General features: G+C 36.9%; 3 protein-coding genes across 8 annotated transcripts; 1 reads left to right on the forward strand and 2 right to left on the reverse strand.

Moving 5' to 3' along the window:
• Nucleotides 1-66: 66 nt before the first annotated feature.
• LOC125223536 (Serine/Threonine-kinase) lies at nucleotides 67-4,241 on the reverse strand. 6 transcript variants are annotated; one of them, XM_089067766.1, is made up of 9 exons: nucleotides 4,019-4,241; nucleotides 3,819-3,892; nucleotides 3,310-3,363; nucleotides 2,770-2,862; nucleotides 1,945-2,064; nucleotides 1,359-1,430; nucleotides 1,125-1,202; nucleotides 487-684; nucleotides 67-303 (listed from the first exon to the last, which is right to left on the reverse strand). In XM_089067766.1, the coding sequence occupies exons 1-8, from the start codon at nucleotides 4,131-4,133 to the stop codon at nucleotides 493-495; spliced, it is 798 nt and encodes a 265-aa protein (XP_088923892.1). In that variant the 5' UTR covers nucleotides 4,134-4,241; the 3' UTR covers nucleotides 67-303; nucleotides 487-492. The 6 variants fall into 6 exon arrangements, with proteins under 6 accessions (XP_088923892.1, XP_047982683.1, XP_047982682.1 ...); XM_048126726.2 differs by having other exon boundaries at nucleotides 67-349; nucleotides 3,310-3,390; XM_048126725.2 differs by having other exon boundaries at nucleotides 67-306; nucleotides 3,310-3,390; nucleotides 4,019-4,240.
• A 2,130-nt stretch (nucleotides 4,242-6,371) lies between these two features.
• On the reverse strand, nucleotides 6,372-13,481 carry LOC125218646 (dolichyl-diphosphooligosaccharide--protein glycosyltransferase subunit 2-like). The gene is made up of 20 exons (XM_048120363.2): nucleotides 13,359-13,481; nucleotides 13,121-13,265; nucleotides 12,306-12,498; nucleotides 12,135-12,224; nucleotides 11,810-11,872; nucleotides 11,626-11,695; nucleotides 11,381-11,445; nucleotides 11,075-11,129; nucleotides 10,171-10,298; nucleotides 9,947-10,062; nucleotides 9,718-9,787; nucleotides 9,317-9,418; nucleotides 9,097-9,186; nucleotides 8,837-8,985; nucleotides 8,332-8,443; nucleotides 8,172-8,255; nucleotides 7,857-7,937; nucleotides 7,515-7,739; nucleotides 7,265-7,387; nucleotides 6,372-6,824 (listed from the first exon to the last, which is right to left on the reverse strand). Exons 2-20 carry the CDS (start codon nucleotides 13,261-13,263, stop codon nucleotides 6,708-6,710), a joined length of 2,076 nt encoding a protein of 691 aa, XP_047976320.1. The 5' UTR covers nucleotides 13,264-13,265; nucleotides 13,359-13,481; the 3' UTR covers nucleotides 6,372-6,707.
• A 41-nt stretch (nucleotides 13,482-13,522) lies between these two features.
• On the forward strand, nucleotides 13,523-15,885 carry ABCI18 (non-intrinsic ABC protein 4). The gene is made up of 3 exons (XM_048120364.2): nucleotides 13,523-14,136; nucleotides 14,680-14,940; nucleotides 15,646-15,885. The coding sequence occupies exons 1-3, from the start codon at nucleotides 13,633-13,635 to the stop codon at nucleotides 15,712-15,714; spliced, it is 834 nt and encodes a 277-aa protein (XP_047976321.1). The 5' UTR covers nucleotides 13,523-13,632; the 3' UTR covers nucleotides 15,715-15,885.
• The last annotated feature ends 673 nt before the right edge of the window (nucleotides 15,886-16,558 follow it).

Genomic DNA, 16,558 nt, shown 5'->3' on the forward strand with positions numbered 1-16,558 from the left:
AAGCAATTAGAGTATGATGATTTATGTAAATTATTTGTAAAAATTGTGTTTACATCCGTACGAAAATTGAGGCAATAATAAAATAGTTTTATTGGATAGATGTATTAAGCATGTAGTCTCTTACTACACAAGCAGAAGTATTTCGATTGATAACAAACAGAATTCATGATACACCAAAGTCAGCCTATAATTAGAAATCAAGAAGCTCATGTTTTCCAATAAAAAAATCTACCAGTGATTCAGAAGAAGCAATCTTCAAGAGGCTTCAATCTTGCGGTGTCCTGCTACGAAAATTGCAGTGACCTGCTAAGGGAACAAACTTTGGCGTCAAGAAAATCGCAGTGACCTGCTAAGGAAAAACGAATATCATCTTCATCTGAAATGGGAAACGTGTGCATCGTTCGACTAAACATTACACGAAGTGCAGCTAACAGATCATTCTATAAATGAATTGTTAGATGCACTCAAAGAAGGTACTTTACTTACCATAGTTTAATCTTTAGCAACTCGTACAATCAAGCCGCTAGGTGTCTGAATGGTTTTGAGCTGACCCGAACCTATTAGATCTCGTAGATGAAATCTCATATCCAGAGGAGAAAATCTCAGGCGCTTAACCTCCAAAGCAGCCATCATCATCTCCTTGTATTTTCTTCGGCTTAGAAGAGACATAAGCTCCTTCCTTCCCTAAAGTGTTGAATAAACCAAAAGCATGAGACCAGTATTATGTCATACTTATGTGCATTGTATTACTTCTTCAATCCTCACAAATAAATTGAGAGCCCACTGATATAGGTGAAGCGGAAGCAGTACTAAGAATGAGGTTGTGATCACACTCAAATCAAATTTTGAGCAATGCAATAATCAAACACCAATATCTAACAATTAGAGCAACGACTTTTACTAGATATTCAGGATAGAATTTAATCTCTCAATAACTGCCTAGGAGCTGCTTTCCTAATTCAACAAGTCAATGTTTTTCCAAGAAAAATTTCTTGCAAAGCATGTCTTGGAGTATGAGCTGCAAAATCTCCCTTGCAGTATTGTCTTAATCAATGAAGCTTTCCCGCAAAAAAGAAAAAAACTGGAGAATCAATTGTTTACAGATCGAAACATCTCATTGTTACCTGTGATAGACCTTTGAGTACTGAGCCAATGTTTGGAATTGAAAACCAATACATGTTCTGATCAATAAGTTGGCGAATCTAGAAGGAAACTGCAATGGTTAAAAAGCAATATAACAAATCGGAAAATGAGAGCAAAATGTCACATCTAAAAGTCTAAAGCACCATGGTTTAGTGATTCGAAATCAATTAAGTAAAATTCAAGTGTTAGATTAAAATAAATATAGTTATACTTACAAGAAGCCCAGCACTAATTAAATGAGAGATATGGTCCTCTTTCACCTTTCCCCCTAACGACAGAAAAGACCACTGCAAAGCAACCAAGATCCGCGTCAGCCATATCACCTTAGTCGATAACTTATTACATATTGTTGAACAAAATACAGATAAGATTCTAAGCATGGATAGTCAATTTTTTTGAATCACATAAGTTTGAAAGAAGGGTCGGAGTTCTGGCGTTGGTAAACTACTGAGGAGTGGGGACGAAAAGGGAAACCCAGGAGCCAATAATCAGCATTCCTCGAGCACTAGCATAACGAGTCAAAAACTATAACTATTTATCAGTTCAAGATATAGTGCCAAACAAATGCTGGATCTGCTAGAATAGATAGACTGTACATTGACTATCAAGCAGGCCAAGATAAAATTGGTCCACTCGGAAAGAGTGCAGTTACTATTGATTTATATGTAAAGTCGCATTCACACAGTTATCAATACAACATAGTCAAGGTCCCCATATCATCCAAGGAAAACTCATAAAGTAACTAGCATAAACTGCTTGGCCAAGCAGTTATACACACTGATTGAGGAATAGATTACAAACCAGCTCTTGATGACCAATGCTGGTTTCAAGCTTGGACTGTAGGACATGAATCTTGAACCACTCAAAAACTACAAGGTCATTTTTGCTGTTTTCTTCCATCCTTTTCACAACACGTTCAATCTGTGCATGGTCAAAGAACACCCTAAATTAATCATCTCTGAGCATGAGGAAGATTCACATGTAAATTTCAAGGATAAGGGCCTTAATAGGGGAACTAGGATTCATACTATTTGGCATCTGTTACACATAGATAGCAAGGAGCAAGGACTTCAACAAAAAATAAAAGCAAAAATTGTCCTCCTGATAATACGGTTGCTATAACAAAACATAATACATTTTTTTTCCAACAAATAAACACTACTTATAAGAATAAACCAGATTTAAACACCCAACAATGGGACCTTTCAGAACAAGCAACTAATGCAGGGACTAGAAAACAGAGAGGAGTCCAGATGTTTTAAGCTATATTTTCCCATGACATTTCTAACAATTATAAACAACATACTAAAGATAAGTGTTGGGGCTAAGCATTTTAGCCTCTCAATATTAAATTCTGAGAGCACCTATCAACCGTAACCACAGGTTTGGAAAGCCAATGAAAAACTAACTTAGCTTCAGGAATTTTTAGGCTGTTCACGTGTTAAGTATAAATTTTCAAACGTGAAACTACATGGTGCTAATCCATGCCACTATGCAACTCAACAAACCACCTTTAGAAAGAAAGAGAAGGAATACAAAAGATTAAGACAAGCATGATTAGTTACACATAAAGGACTGTTCGACGAATCACGACTTGGCTGGCTTCTTTAAATATATGGAACCAACCTGACTGATGTAGTCATCTATAAACATTATGGCATGATCATCCTGTCCAGTGTTTAACTTAAATATCCGAACCACTTTTTCCCTCTTAAGAGACTGCACAATATGAGAGATAAGACAATTAGTTCAATTGGGAAAAAGGAGTACGATTCCAATGAAGCAGAAGAATAGAAAAAACCAAGTTTAAAAAGTAATGAAGAGTGAAAGACAGGAGAGTGGTAGAGTTGATCACAGACAACATCATTTTTTCCCATCACTAGAGGAAACTTATGGACACACACAAGGTGACTATGGAAAGACAATAATGCAAATCAACGGAGAAACAATGTTTGTGTATACATTGATATTCTGAGGAAGGGAGAAGAAAGGGGGTATCAGATCATAAATTATGATTTCGAACTAACTAGTTTAAACAGGGGATTAATAATACACCACTGAAGGATTTTTGCATCGACAATAATGCATGTTAAACAAAGTTCCTTCCGGTTTAAGTAAACAAACAACTAAAGAAACCATTAATGCTTACCGGAGAAACCACCTCACCTCTATTTCCCTATCCACTTCAGTCCTATTTTTTATGCTGCTGTACAACTGCGACTGCAAGACAAAAGGAGGAACTGAAACCTGAAGACACGCAGAGTTATTGGCTGAAAGCAGTGGAAGTAATACTATTTGGTAGGAGTAATACAATGTCTTTGGCAGCACTGAATTCGACCAACAGCAACATATTAGCATGTTTCAGTAGCAAGATCACTGAACCAAATTAAGCTGAAAAATGCACAGATATGGCATTCTAGTACTAAAGTCTGTCTTTTTTAGTCGAGATCGCAATTGATAAATTTTAATTATCAGATCATATAACATAATGAGATTTACAGAAGTGTTTTGACACGTTGAATATAAAGCTATAAACCCAAAATAAGTAAAACAACTAAAAATTCAGCATCACAATCTTCAAAAAAATTCTTGAATCATCTACCATTACATGAAGTAAATAATTTTTTGTGACCAATTAAATTAGTTCAATAACAAAATAAAGTTGAAAACATTACCTTTTGAATGTGAGGGAACTGAGCACGCATCATCCGAAGCGCCATCAGTGTATCACTGAATGCAAAATTGTCCTCTTTACGCCGCCCCAAAAAAAAATCACAATCAAACAACGTGAGAATTACCGACCTCGGAAAGAAATCCTAAACGAAAAATCAAGCCTCAACAGTAAAGGGTGGAATAAAAACGGTTTTTCCTCTACCTAACGAAAGAGAATGTGAATTTACAACATCGTTTTCGGATTGGGGCTCTGGTTCTTCATTCCGCCGACGCTTCCTGCTTGTTGATGGCTCCGATTCCGGGATTTTGTTGCTCATATTTCTCCCACGGAATCTTTCTAACCAACTCTTTTCCTTTTGATTTTGTTTCTTCTCTTCGTACTGTATTTTCCGAGAGATTTCAGAAAAATGAGTTATATTCGCTGACCTTTCGTAATTTGACATTAATTTCGAGGTCCTTTTTTTTTGGGATGGAAGCATGCGTATTTTTCAGAATAAGAAATTTTTTATTTTTTATTCTTTTTTTTTATTATTTTTTTTATTATTATTTCTCTTCCACCATTTATTAACCGACTGAATTACCCTTCACATATTTATTCATAATTTATATAAAATCATCCCACCCTACCCGCCTCTTTCTACAAGCAAACCCGCCTCCACCCTTTCCTATCTCTTCTATGGCGTTTTTGGAGGGACTAAAAATACATATGTACAATATATTGTAGTCCAGCTTTTGAATCTCTTCCTTCTCTTTTATCTTTTCCATATAAAATAATATAAAATTGATAACTTGATTAACAGAGAATTCATACTGTTTTGTATATCTCTTGTTCAATAGAATATATACATATTTTCTCACTTTTTGGAGACGGCAGACAACAAAAATATGTATATTTATATTGCATACGCATATATAAAACAAAAAAATTTGTATATATTCCTTATAATTGCCGTGGAGGAGAGAGTGTATATATATTGGGTATACCTTGCAGAAGTGGCAAGAAGTGGAGAGAGTATACATCTATTTTGAATCCCTTACAAAAATGTTGTAGAGGAGAGCAGAAGAGGGTGGAGGCAAGTTCGAATGATTTATATAAATTGTGATTGTGAATAAAAATGTGAAGGTTAATTTTGTCAATTAACAAATGGTGGAAGAGAAATAATAATAAAAATGAAGAAAAAAAGGATAAAAAATAAAAAATCCCTCATTCTGAGAAATACGCATGCCTCGATCTCATATAACGAAAGGTCAGCAAAATTAATGTCAAATTACGAAAGGTCGGCGAATATAACCCTTTTTTCCGAAATCTCTCGTATTTTCCTATTCAAAAGTGGACTTATAATTTTCTCTACCAAACGAGCCTTTATAAGTGGAGTACTAGTAGAGCATCCACAGTCGGGCGCCCTATAGCGGATAGCCCGCCCTAGCACCCTATCCTCCGCCACATCAGCATTTTATCCTCCAACTTATTCACCTGCCGTAAGACGCCCTATAATTTTAACTCTTATTTTGTAGTATTTGTTTTTTTGTTTTTTATGTTTGCAAATATATCAATTAACAGAATAAAAATATAAAAACACCACAAATTAAAGGCATATCCTATTGTCAATATTTTTTTTTTACATATTTTATGCTTGCAAATATGAAAATCGTCGGAATTTATTATTGAATTTAAAGAGAAATTGAGATGGGAAAGACAGTGGAGTGAAAGGTGAGAAATGAAGTTAAAAAATTGGTGATATATATAGAAGAAAATACAAAAAAATAAATTAAAATGAAAAATATGTGCATAGTCCGGATTATCGTCCTTACCCCCTGCAATGGGGCGGAGGATAGGCCGGACTATGCAAAAAATGGTTCATCGTCCGCGGACTATGCATAGGACGCGGACTAAGGAAATCGCATAGGGCAGGGTGCTACAGTGGCACCATAAGACGCGCCCGGTACATAGAGCAGGCTTTAGGGCGCTCCACTGTGGATGCTCTGTACTAGTAGTAATGTAACAGAATGCATTATTACTATTACTTGAACTTGAACAATAAATTAACCATATGATTTTAAACAAGTCGAATAAATTTACTACGTTACTATTCAACAATTGAAAAGCAACTGGAAATTTGATTTTAGAATTGTTGCATGCTATAATCAAACATTTTCTCAAAATTCAAATATAATTAAAATTCCAAAAATTCCGGCTATAAAATGATTATAAAAAGTTCAGACTACATTTGAAATTCTTCCAAAACTTCAGACCATAAAATATACTCTAGTAGCGATACTTATTAAATCAATAAAAAAATTTTTACACAGCATACTATTTCACTTTAATGAAATTTTATTTTGACATTCTCAAAATCAACGGAATTTGTTCATTCGATTATGCTTTCACATAAACTTTTCTCTTGTGACAAGAAGTCTTCTGCATTTGTTAAAACCAATGCAAAAATGAAACCAATGCAAAAAAAAAAGGGCAAGCTTTGAGGTGAGTGCAACAACATTCAGGGCAAAGAAGTGCACAGTAATTTATACTACTATAACTAATGGTGATTCTAATCTCTGACAAACTTCAATTCATTTAATATCTAAAAAATCTGCTTTCAATACAGTAGTAAGCAATCAAGTGCTATATAATGGTCAGATTAACCAGTGCTTAATTACCAGCCAAGAAAAACCAACTCCCTCCAGCTACATCTTCCTTCATTTATGCCTACGACTCTCTCAACAGGTAATGCAACTACCTAATCCCACGCAAATATCAAATTTGTATCAGGGAGGGAATACAGGTACGTGATATAGTAATCAGACTCGAACACGATAGAACCAGATTGCAGACTGAGCTCTCTTTAAGCAGCTTCTTGTACCAGAAACTCTTAGAATAAGAATTGGCCCTTTCACGTAGATTTTAACTTGGACGAAGTGGATGCAAGATGAGATAGTGTCTTGTGCCCAACAAACATCAAGAACATTCCCAATAAGCCGAGTGCCTTCAGTGTGGTAAATAGGTCCAACTGCAAGAGGAAATAAGAGAAATATTATGAGTTACTCTTTCTCACATTCGTAATTTAATAGCACAAAATGGAACAAGAATAGATGATTTATGAGCAGGTAGAACATGGAATTTTCAAGATTCATAAATTTTTCTTCGTGCATAAATTTCCACATAAAAGATCAGTGATATTGCATGTTCAGTAATCAGAATATTGAACATAAAAACATCAGCAGCAATATGCAAGTGCATGGAAAATGAGTAAGACAGATTTGAGATTGATCCTGCAAAAATTACAACACCAGAAATACAACAAGATCTTGAGCTCTGTATAAAAGAAGACCCCATTGAATGCACTTTAAAAATGCAAAACCATCAGCACAAGAAGAATCATTTCAAATGATAATCATTTTTAATATAGTAATACATAAACTACAATCAGAGGAAATTTAAGAGACAGACCTTTAACCAAAACAATGCATAGAGTGCCAGAACTGCTGCAATTCCCAGGTGGAAGAGAAGGGCAAAAGTTGAAGGGACAGTTGCTTTGGGGAAATTCTTGAGGTTGGCACGAAGCTGAACGAGCTGCACGACCACAAGAAAAAGTAGATAGTTTTAGCAGTGGCGATATAAAAAGGAGATGGGTACATTGAAAAAATATCATCCATCCACTTGTGCAAGTCATAAGAGGAAAAATTTAAGTAACAAGTACCCCAGCCAAGAAACCGAAAAATGGTACGAGTACAAGGCCCAAGAAAACAAGAGAAAGCTCCTTAGAGGGACGCTTTTCTGGAGCCCTGAATATGTGAGCAATCTCTGGCTTAGGCCCATATCTGGAGTATGGGTCAACAGGTTGTGGAGGAGGATGGGCGGCCTTTTCAGGTGCATCAGGGAGATCTAATTCTACATAGCCCAGATGTTGCAAGAAAGAATTCTCCTGAAATAGACCAAACCAAGGTATTTTATGATAGTGTAAGCAATCGATCCTAAAAGTTAATTGGGAGCTAAAACACAAAATATCAAATGAAATGCTTTTTCAGCCGGAGAAATTTACCATGCCAGAGTCTCCAACTGTAAGTTGGATATCGTATCTACCAGATAGGTAGAAAAACTTTTCAACTAGCCCCAGGAAATCCTACAAGATCAATAAAGTTAAGACACAATAACAGAAAATGATATAGGTCTAAGTGCAGGATATATTACATCAATGACCTATCGTATTGCGTAAACATACAGTAATCTCAAACTGGAAGCACATATAGTGGGAGCAGTTATATTCTAAAACATAAAAACTGTGACCTATTGTATTGAGTAAATAGCAGAATTTAACTCAGTTCATTTGCATGCAAGTGGTAATAAAGAACTTAACTAGTATTATCTCAAACTTCTTCCCTGAATTTCCCACCAAGAAGATGTGATCAACTCCACTTTCATGTCGCAACTTGAGGAACGCCTGAACAGAACATGGACTTAGACAAACTTCAAATAAGAAATAATTCAGTCCAATTTATAAAGACTAGAATGGCAACCTGGTGGGGCTTGAAAGCATTTCCAGAAGGAGTGGTTAGGTCAAAGGATAGCCTCAACTTCTGGAGATGATTAGCTGATAAAGTAACATCATTGCTGCCTGGTAATGTTAGCCTGAATTACATGACAGAGTATAAGAGCAGCAGAGCAAATAAAATAGTACTGCAGTAAGGTGATGACCAGAGATACAATAAGATAAACAAACCCCAGTCAGCTACATCCCGAATCACGCTAAAAATGCTGATGGGGAACAGGAACCAACGAGAAAGCATCAAAGAGAGGTCGGGAGTTCACAACTCAAGTAAGCTTTGCATAACTTGAGATATGAAAATGCAGCCAACATATGAGAGTCCACAAAGTGCATAATGGGTGCAGAAAGAGTTCAGGGACATAAACATAAAAAAGTTCAAAAGCATAGAAAATAATAGATACCAGCATAGTAAACACAAAGCAAAAAAGAAGACTATCACAATATAACAGTCATAACAAGAGAAGCTAAGGGTTTACTTTTTCTGAGTCTCTATACTTCCATGGTCACTGTCAAGTATAACAATCTCTGCATTGCCAATCTTGATAACCCCGGTTATATGAACAAGCACTCTAGTTCGCCCACCAGTCACATAGGCTTTCTTATGTTCTGGGTTGTCAAATACAATCTACAAATGACAAATGCAGCTAGAAAAGGTAAAATATGGAGAGAAGAGGAAGATTGTATTCACTAATTGAAAGAATGAGAGATGATACAGTAAAGGAGATGAACTTTACACCTCAAAAGAAAAAACATAGCTTCCAACATCAATATTTTTTGGCAACGTTTCCAAGACATGCATTCCACTGACTGCATCGAATTTTAGCTTCTGCGTCATTGAAATAAAAAAGCCCTTAGTTAAAGGTGTCTGAAACATGAATTTATGAAAGTGACTCTTTTGTAAGTTAATTATTAAGAAATTTCCAGCTTCATATAAGTCCTCTGCTAAATAGAATTACCTGGTCAATGACAGAAGCATCTTTTGAACCAGAGACAAAAATCTGAATGAGCCTGACTGACAGAGTAGGAGCTGGAGAACCCAATACAGTGCTGACCCGAACCTAAGAAAACATTGAGAATAAGTACAGGCCTCCACATTTGCAACATTGGAAAGAACACCAGGAAAATCTCAAATAACACAATCAACTTCATCAATTATCTACACAATGATTCTGTTATACAGATATAACATGGGCAAAAACTTCATGCACACTGACACACTAACATAACATCTGAAGTTAAAGCTTGATTCCAGATTCCAGTTTACACAAGTGCATAGTAAAGAGAAAACTGAAAGAAAGCAACTGACTGCTATGCAATAAAAAATTTATTTAGAGTACAAAACTATTGGATTGTAGACCTTAAGTTGATCTTTCTTGGTGACTGAAATGACAGTAGCTGGCAGAGATAAAATCAGAGGAGTGGATTCCCTGGAGCAAAAATGAGAAGATATATTAGAGTTACTAGGAGTTAAGTACAAAGTATAACAAGAGAAACTACAAAAAATATCTGAGTTATATATTTCTAATCAGGACATGCTTTATTGTATGAACGAAAGCCTAAAGAAGGTTAATTTCAAAAACACTTGCCTAATGTTTTCCAAGCAACTCAAAGCATCAATTTGGTGATACAAATCTTGGGCACTTCCCGGAATTCCAACACCGAGGAAGAATTTTGCCAAGCCCAAAATTTTATCTCCAGGAAGCTGCAAGTTGAAATCTAAGTTTATGTGTAAAAGAAGATATAATTTACAAGAAAACCAAGTTACACAAGGAATTCCAAGTATCTGGAAAGTGGAGATAATCAAACATACATTCAAATTTTCAGATGTGACTGCTGCAACAGCTGTGATTCCACGGACTACTGAAGCAGAGGCTGAAAGAGGACTCTGATGTCCCAGTGCACCGACATGTTTCTCATCAAAGTAATAAGTTCCATCATCTGAGAGAAGTACATCAAGCAGAAAAATGAGTAAAGAATAGCACACTGTAATGTTTGACTTAAAACTCTTTGCTAGTATCACTGGATTCAGTATAGATAACAGAAGGTTTAGCATAAAGAGAAAAGTTGCCTAAGTAGGACCCTGTGGCAGTATCAGAATACGAGTTCAGTTTTCATCACCCCAGCTGCAAGCATCAGGACATCTACATAGATCAGACCTTTTTAGGACAGTATACTCTAATATCAAGAGAAGTTGGTATGGGAAGGAAAAAAACTTCCCAGAAGATGGAAGACAGAGGCTTCAAGGCAAGCATATATAACCATGGAGTGGATAACACGTTAAGAGACCTTCTTCACCATGGTTAACACTTTCAGTTACATCCACTAGGTTATCATGTTCCGCTTCTTTTATGGTGGGTAAATGGGAACTATTTCTCTAGCACATCTTCCTATATATAAACCATAAGTGGTATACCCATATGACCTAATCAGGTGAGAAACAGAATAAGTGACATTTAATCAGACAAAGGTTAGAATTTGTTAACCAATTAAAAGGTATCTACTATAATTCGTCTACACTGCATCCTTAATACTTATCATATATATGAGCACCATTTAGAAACAATAGAAGAATGTCCTAACTCCTAATCCTTTTAAATAGACTAACTTTATAGTGACCTTGTACCAATAACAATGGTGCTTAGTATAAGCTATTGAGCATGGATAAAAGAAAAACAAATATATTAAAAAGGGTAGGAAAACAGAGAGGCCCCTACCGTATCTTTCAATGCCGTCAAAGAGCTTCAGGACGTCATTTTTCAGCGTTGTAATCTGGCATTGCAAGCAGACTTAGATCAGAATATCAGCTTATTAGACATGGAAATTGAATAACTACTTCCGTGTGGCATAAATTCCACAATCACGTTCTTAATGCATTTGGTATATCTAAACAGGCATCAATCGTCTAACTCTAATTTACTGTCAAGGTACTCAAAGGCTATGACATGTTATTTACAGCCTTGATAGTAACGGTATAACTTCACAGAATTGGTAAGTGAGAAACTCAAAAAATCAACACTAACCAGGGAATTGTCAATCTGAGGAGTTGCTAAAGAAATAACTCCAGCCAGGGCTTCAAGTGCTATCCCTGTGAAATAAAAGCTGCGTAGATAAACAATGCTGATAGAGTACTACACTACTACTACTACTACTACTAAAATGGCTACAGAAATATACTCCAGTACATAAACATCATCTATCGGTTGAATCAAAAGGGTTTGTGTTTAGCTAGCATATGTACTTTATATCAAGAGGACGAGTTAAATACCAGCAGCATTGTTACTAGACTCTGGATTGTTGGAATTAAGACGCCACCTTCCATCACTCTGACCAAGAGCCTGATAGGAAAGGACATAAATTTAGGCATTTAAGGAATTCCAAGTAAATGGGGAGCATGTCAAGTGCTATCTCTTAGGACGCTTGCAGATCAATACATCTTGTCCCGATTCTACCTTTATCGAGCGAAAAATTCTATCAGCATCTCCGAGATGAACATCCACTTCAGGCGTATGTTCCTGATACCAAATGAATAGAACATGTGAAAAGATTCAATGCAACAGAAAAGGAGAATAAGAAATGAAAAGCTAATTGCTTGTCCAGAACCTAGTGGAAGTGTGGACAGCGGAAATCGTACAAAAATTTACACATGGCAGCAAATGAGCGGTATAAGGAGTTTATATTAAATCATATATAGTTTTATTCTCAACATGGGTATACTTTTGTAGCCAAGTATGAATCAAATGAAAGAAATCTTAACAGAAAGATGAACTCTTTTACCTTCAAAAGCACTAATCCTCCAATAGAATAGTAAAAATCAATAAGCGAATTGGCACCATTTAGAGAGCCCTTAAGTTTAGACTCAGTTCCCTGTGGACCAAGAACATAAGGGTGAGAACAATAATCTTCACATCAAACAATTGTAGCTGATGGAAGAAAGATCTTTAATACCCGAAAAGCCTCACTATTGAGGTCACACTTCAGTATGCTGTTAACTCTTAGTGCATGGAAATAATCCTTTGAGGCTGAAGAAGTAGACTTTAAGGTGTGCGCCACAGAAGCACAGGATGAAGTTGTTATATCATGCTTCTTTTCAATCCCAAGAACCTTAAACGTCTTTAAAGCCTCATATGTCTCCTCCAAACTGGAAATAGTGCAACAGAGTGAGATGGCCAACAATGTTAAACCGCATATGTTAAGTGGTATAGTTTTAGCAAGCAAGGCAGAGTAATGATCAGCATCAGGGAATATACAGAGGAGACAAGCAATAGAATATTGCACAAAATCAGTCCTTTGGAGCGAAACACTGAGCCAACGTTTATGCAAATCCCAATTCAAACACAAAGTAATCCAAGTACTCCTATTATTTTTTATAAAAAGATGGGAAAGAACACACAAGAAAGAAAGGAAGACACTATGGAGGACAGCGGGCAGTTGAAATGGATATGCAGCTTGCATATAAGAGTCAGAAGAGCCCCCCACCGCAAACAATAAACAAAACTTGCAAAGTGTGAATAGAGACCCAATCGAGAAGGAAACTGTCTTGAGAAAGGCGATCAAGGCAAATCACGAATTCTGCTAATTAGCTAAAAACTCGAAATTGGAAGCTCAAACTTACTAGACAAGACTGCTTGCTAAACTAATCTTCTATTATAATAACAGATCTTCCAATTCATCAATGACCATGAAAAAAAATCTCAGAACCTAGAATTTGCGAGTCAAATACATCGCTAAGGGCGTGGGTTTAGAGAGGGTTTAGGACCGACCTGCCATAAGATCCATCAGCAGGAGAAAAGAGCTCCAATGCCGCAGATCGATGAGATTCCGAAACCGGGCTGAAGACGGCCGATTCACAGCTCACGGCGAGCACCAAAATCGCTAATAGCAGTAATCCTAAATATCGCGCCATTCCTGATGAAAATATCGGCGATGATCAGTGAATAAGAACAAGGAGAATCGTAAAAATTGAGAGGCTGAGGATAAAATGCGGAGTAGATTGCTCACCGCGGTTGAGAGTCTTCGCTTCAGTGACTGTATGAAACAGAGGTTTGGTTTGTTGAGGTCTAGACTTTAGTCTACCAACGGTGACGCATGCTGAAATTCCATATCTACCCCCGCTTCTTAGCCCGGCCCGATAAAACCTATTCAATTAATTACAGTTGAAAATTCCAGTGGCTTGGCTTTAAACCCACGTTTTCACAGCTCCACCTTCAGCTTCTTCAACAAACACTAATCAATCCTGCATCTGAAACCCAAATTCTGAGTGAGCTCCGAAACGATGTCGTACGACGACGACCAGGAGACCTTCGAGCACACCCTCCTCGTCGTCCGCGAAGTCGCCGTCTACAAGATCCCTCCCCGCCCCACCAGCGGCGGCTACAAGTGCGGCGAGTGGCTCCAGTCCGACAAGATCTGGTCCGGCCGCCTCCGCGTCGTCTCCTGCCATGCTCGCTGCGAGATCCGCCTCGAGGACCCCAATTCCGGCGACCTCTTCGCCGCCTGCTTCGTCAATCCCGGCCAGCGCGACGCCGCCGTCGAGCCCGTCCTCGATTCCTCGCGCTACTTCGTGCTAAGGATCGAGGATGGGCGCGGGAAGCACGCCTTCATAGGGCTCGGGTTCAGTGAGAGGAATGAGGCGTTTGATTTCAATGTAGCGCTGTCGGATCACGAGAAGTATGTCAAGAGGGACGGGGATAAGGAGGCCAGCGCCGGCACCGGCGGCGCTGAGGTTGGGGATGAGGGGCAAATTGATATACATCCCGCTGTCAATCATAGGCTTAAGGTAGTTTCCTTAGCTTTCTGCTTCCAAATTTTTTATTTTGAAGTTGATTTCTTAGGTTTTGGGGTTTAATCTTAACAATGTGGCTCTGGATTGATCTGGGAAATCCGCTGTGTAATTTCTCAAATTATTCATTGTTGCCATTTTAGGCCATTCCTCGTGATGATTATTGATTGATGCATATTGCTTTCGCACAATGAATTGAACTTTTTGATAGTTTTTGGATTGGTTTCCCCTAATATTTAGGAACTTAATGAATTCTTTAACTTGTTTTTGGAGTTACTTGACTTTTTTCTGTGCTTCTTTTGGCTATTAACATACCAATCAAAGAATTTATTTTTGCTTCGATTTGTTTTTGGACGTTTCTTTATGTGATCTTACGAATGGACTTCAGATTGCAGTCCTATATTTGTATTCTAGTGAAAAAACTACTACTACTATTTGCTTGTGTCTTCAATTAATGTATTTTGATAGTTAAACAACGTCTTTTCTTCTTGTTCTGCAATTCTTAAGAAGCTCGTCTTATTTTACATCTTACTGGGATAGGAAGGGGAGACGATTCGGATAAATGTGAAAAATAAACCTGCAAGTGGAGCAGGCATGCTTTCGACTGCAGTTGCAAAACCTAAAGCTCTAGGTCTTGCTCCCCCGCCTGCTGGAGCAGTCAAAATTAGGTCTCCTCTTCCTCCTCCTCCAAATGATCCCGTTGCTGCTAGGCTGGGTGGCGGCCATGGCAGTGCTCTGAATGTTGCCCAAGATAATTCAAGGCACTCTAGTGATGCTCTGTCCGATCTTTCTCAACTTGAGGTATGCACTGTCTTTTGCAACTGGTCTAGAGCTAGTATGAGCTTTCATAGTCCTTTTTTTCCTTTCCATATGTGATTAATCATTAATGGTTCGAGTAATCAATTTCCATCCTTCACTTGTTTGCTGGCTTGATTTTGTTTCTAAAACAACTTAAAGCATTATTTCTACATTTTCTATTAGTAGTATTTCTTTTATATTCCACATTCTTGATAGGTTATATACCAAGTTATACTGATTCATTTCCTTAGTAGAGTGAGATAAATGCATGAGAATCCTCTGAAAACTGAAGGTAGAATTCTTAATCATTAATAGAAAGTTCAGCATTGTGAATCTATAGCTAGTTGATTCTCTATTGATTTTGCATTTGTCGTAAATCAGCAGCATGATTTAGATGGTAACAGATGAGAATCTGTTAGAGAGGTCTACGACTTGGAGTGGCAAACCATACATTTCTGTTCTTTTAAATATCCTCTCAGCGAGTGATTCCTTGCCCGTAGATTCTCTTTGGTAGTTGTGAAAGTATTACATAGGCCCGCCACTATGCTGATCGAACATTGGATCGGTTGAGCTCTCACCATTGTGAAATGAAACAATTCTGAGTGCGTGGAAGCATTAAGTTTATTGTTCTCCATTTTCTTTGGTTTAGTTTCAAGATCGTGAGGCACACTGCATTTGATTTCACATGTGAATTGTTTGAATTTGCAGAAGAGCCTTCCGTCGAGTGGCGGATCAGGGACTCCTCAAACCTCTGCAGCCGGCTGGGCAGCATTTTGAAGATCTTAAAGGTTGGAGCTTTTTGTAACAAAATGAGAAAATATGGGAAAATGTGGGGAGAGATGTCCTAAATATTTGTTTAGTTATTATACGACCATCTTCAAATATAAATGTGTATTTTTCATGTACCCTTCGGTTATCCTAATTTTAACATTGGATATTTACACTCTACATTGTCTGTGAACTGTAAGAACAAAATTGTGAAGTGTTTTTTGCTGAAAAGTACTGCAAGAAAACATCAAAACTTAATCCTTAAACATTCAGAAATTGAAATTTGAATGGTGTCAGTTGTTCAATGGTACTAGCTCCAACATTTTGGGGCTTTGAATATTGGCTTAGAGATTTATGCAATAAGGCTTTCACATGAAACTCCTTAAAAAAAATCTTGTTGAGTATCTACAGTTATATACCCTATTATTATACCTTGATAATCATTTTTAATTTAATAAAAGTGAAAAAAACTATATATATATATATATATATATATATATATATATATATATATATCTTAATTTGGTGGATTAAATCTGTTAAGTACAAACTCATCCCACACATTGGAAGTTTGAGGGAAATAACTGCAAGTTAAACATATAAATTTAAATTAAAGAATAAATATAAATATATATATATATATAACAAAAAATAAATGTTATAAAATGGGTCAAAAATAGAACACTTAATCTTTTTATAGGCCCATCTATTTTTCGATTGAATACCTAATTTGTAATCTAGCATTATGAGTGGCCCAAATTAATGAACTTATTTTCTACAAATGCATCTAAGGTAGTATAAACATAATAGCATCCACATATGTGCTCTTAAACAAGAGCACGGAGGTGGGTTC

Source organism: Salvia hispanica, chromosome 1 (assembly GCF_029641045.1).
Source record: "Salvia hispanica isolate PSC_SH4W2 chromosome 1, Shi_PSC_v1, whole genome shotgun sequence".
Lineage (NCBI taxonomy): Eukaryota > Viridiplantae > Streptophyta > Magnoliopsida > Lamiales > Lamiaceae > Salvia > Salvia hispanica.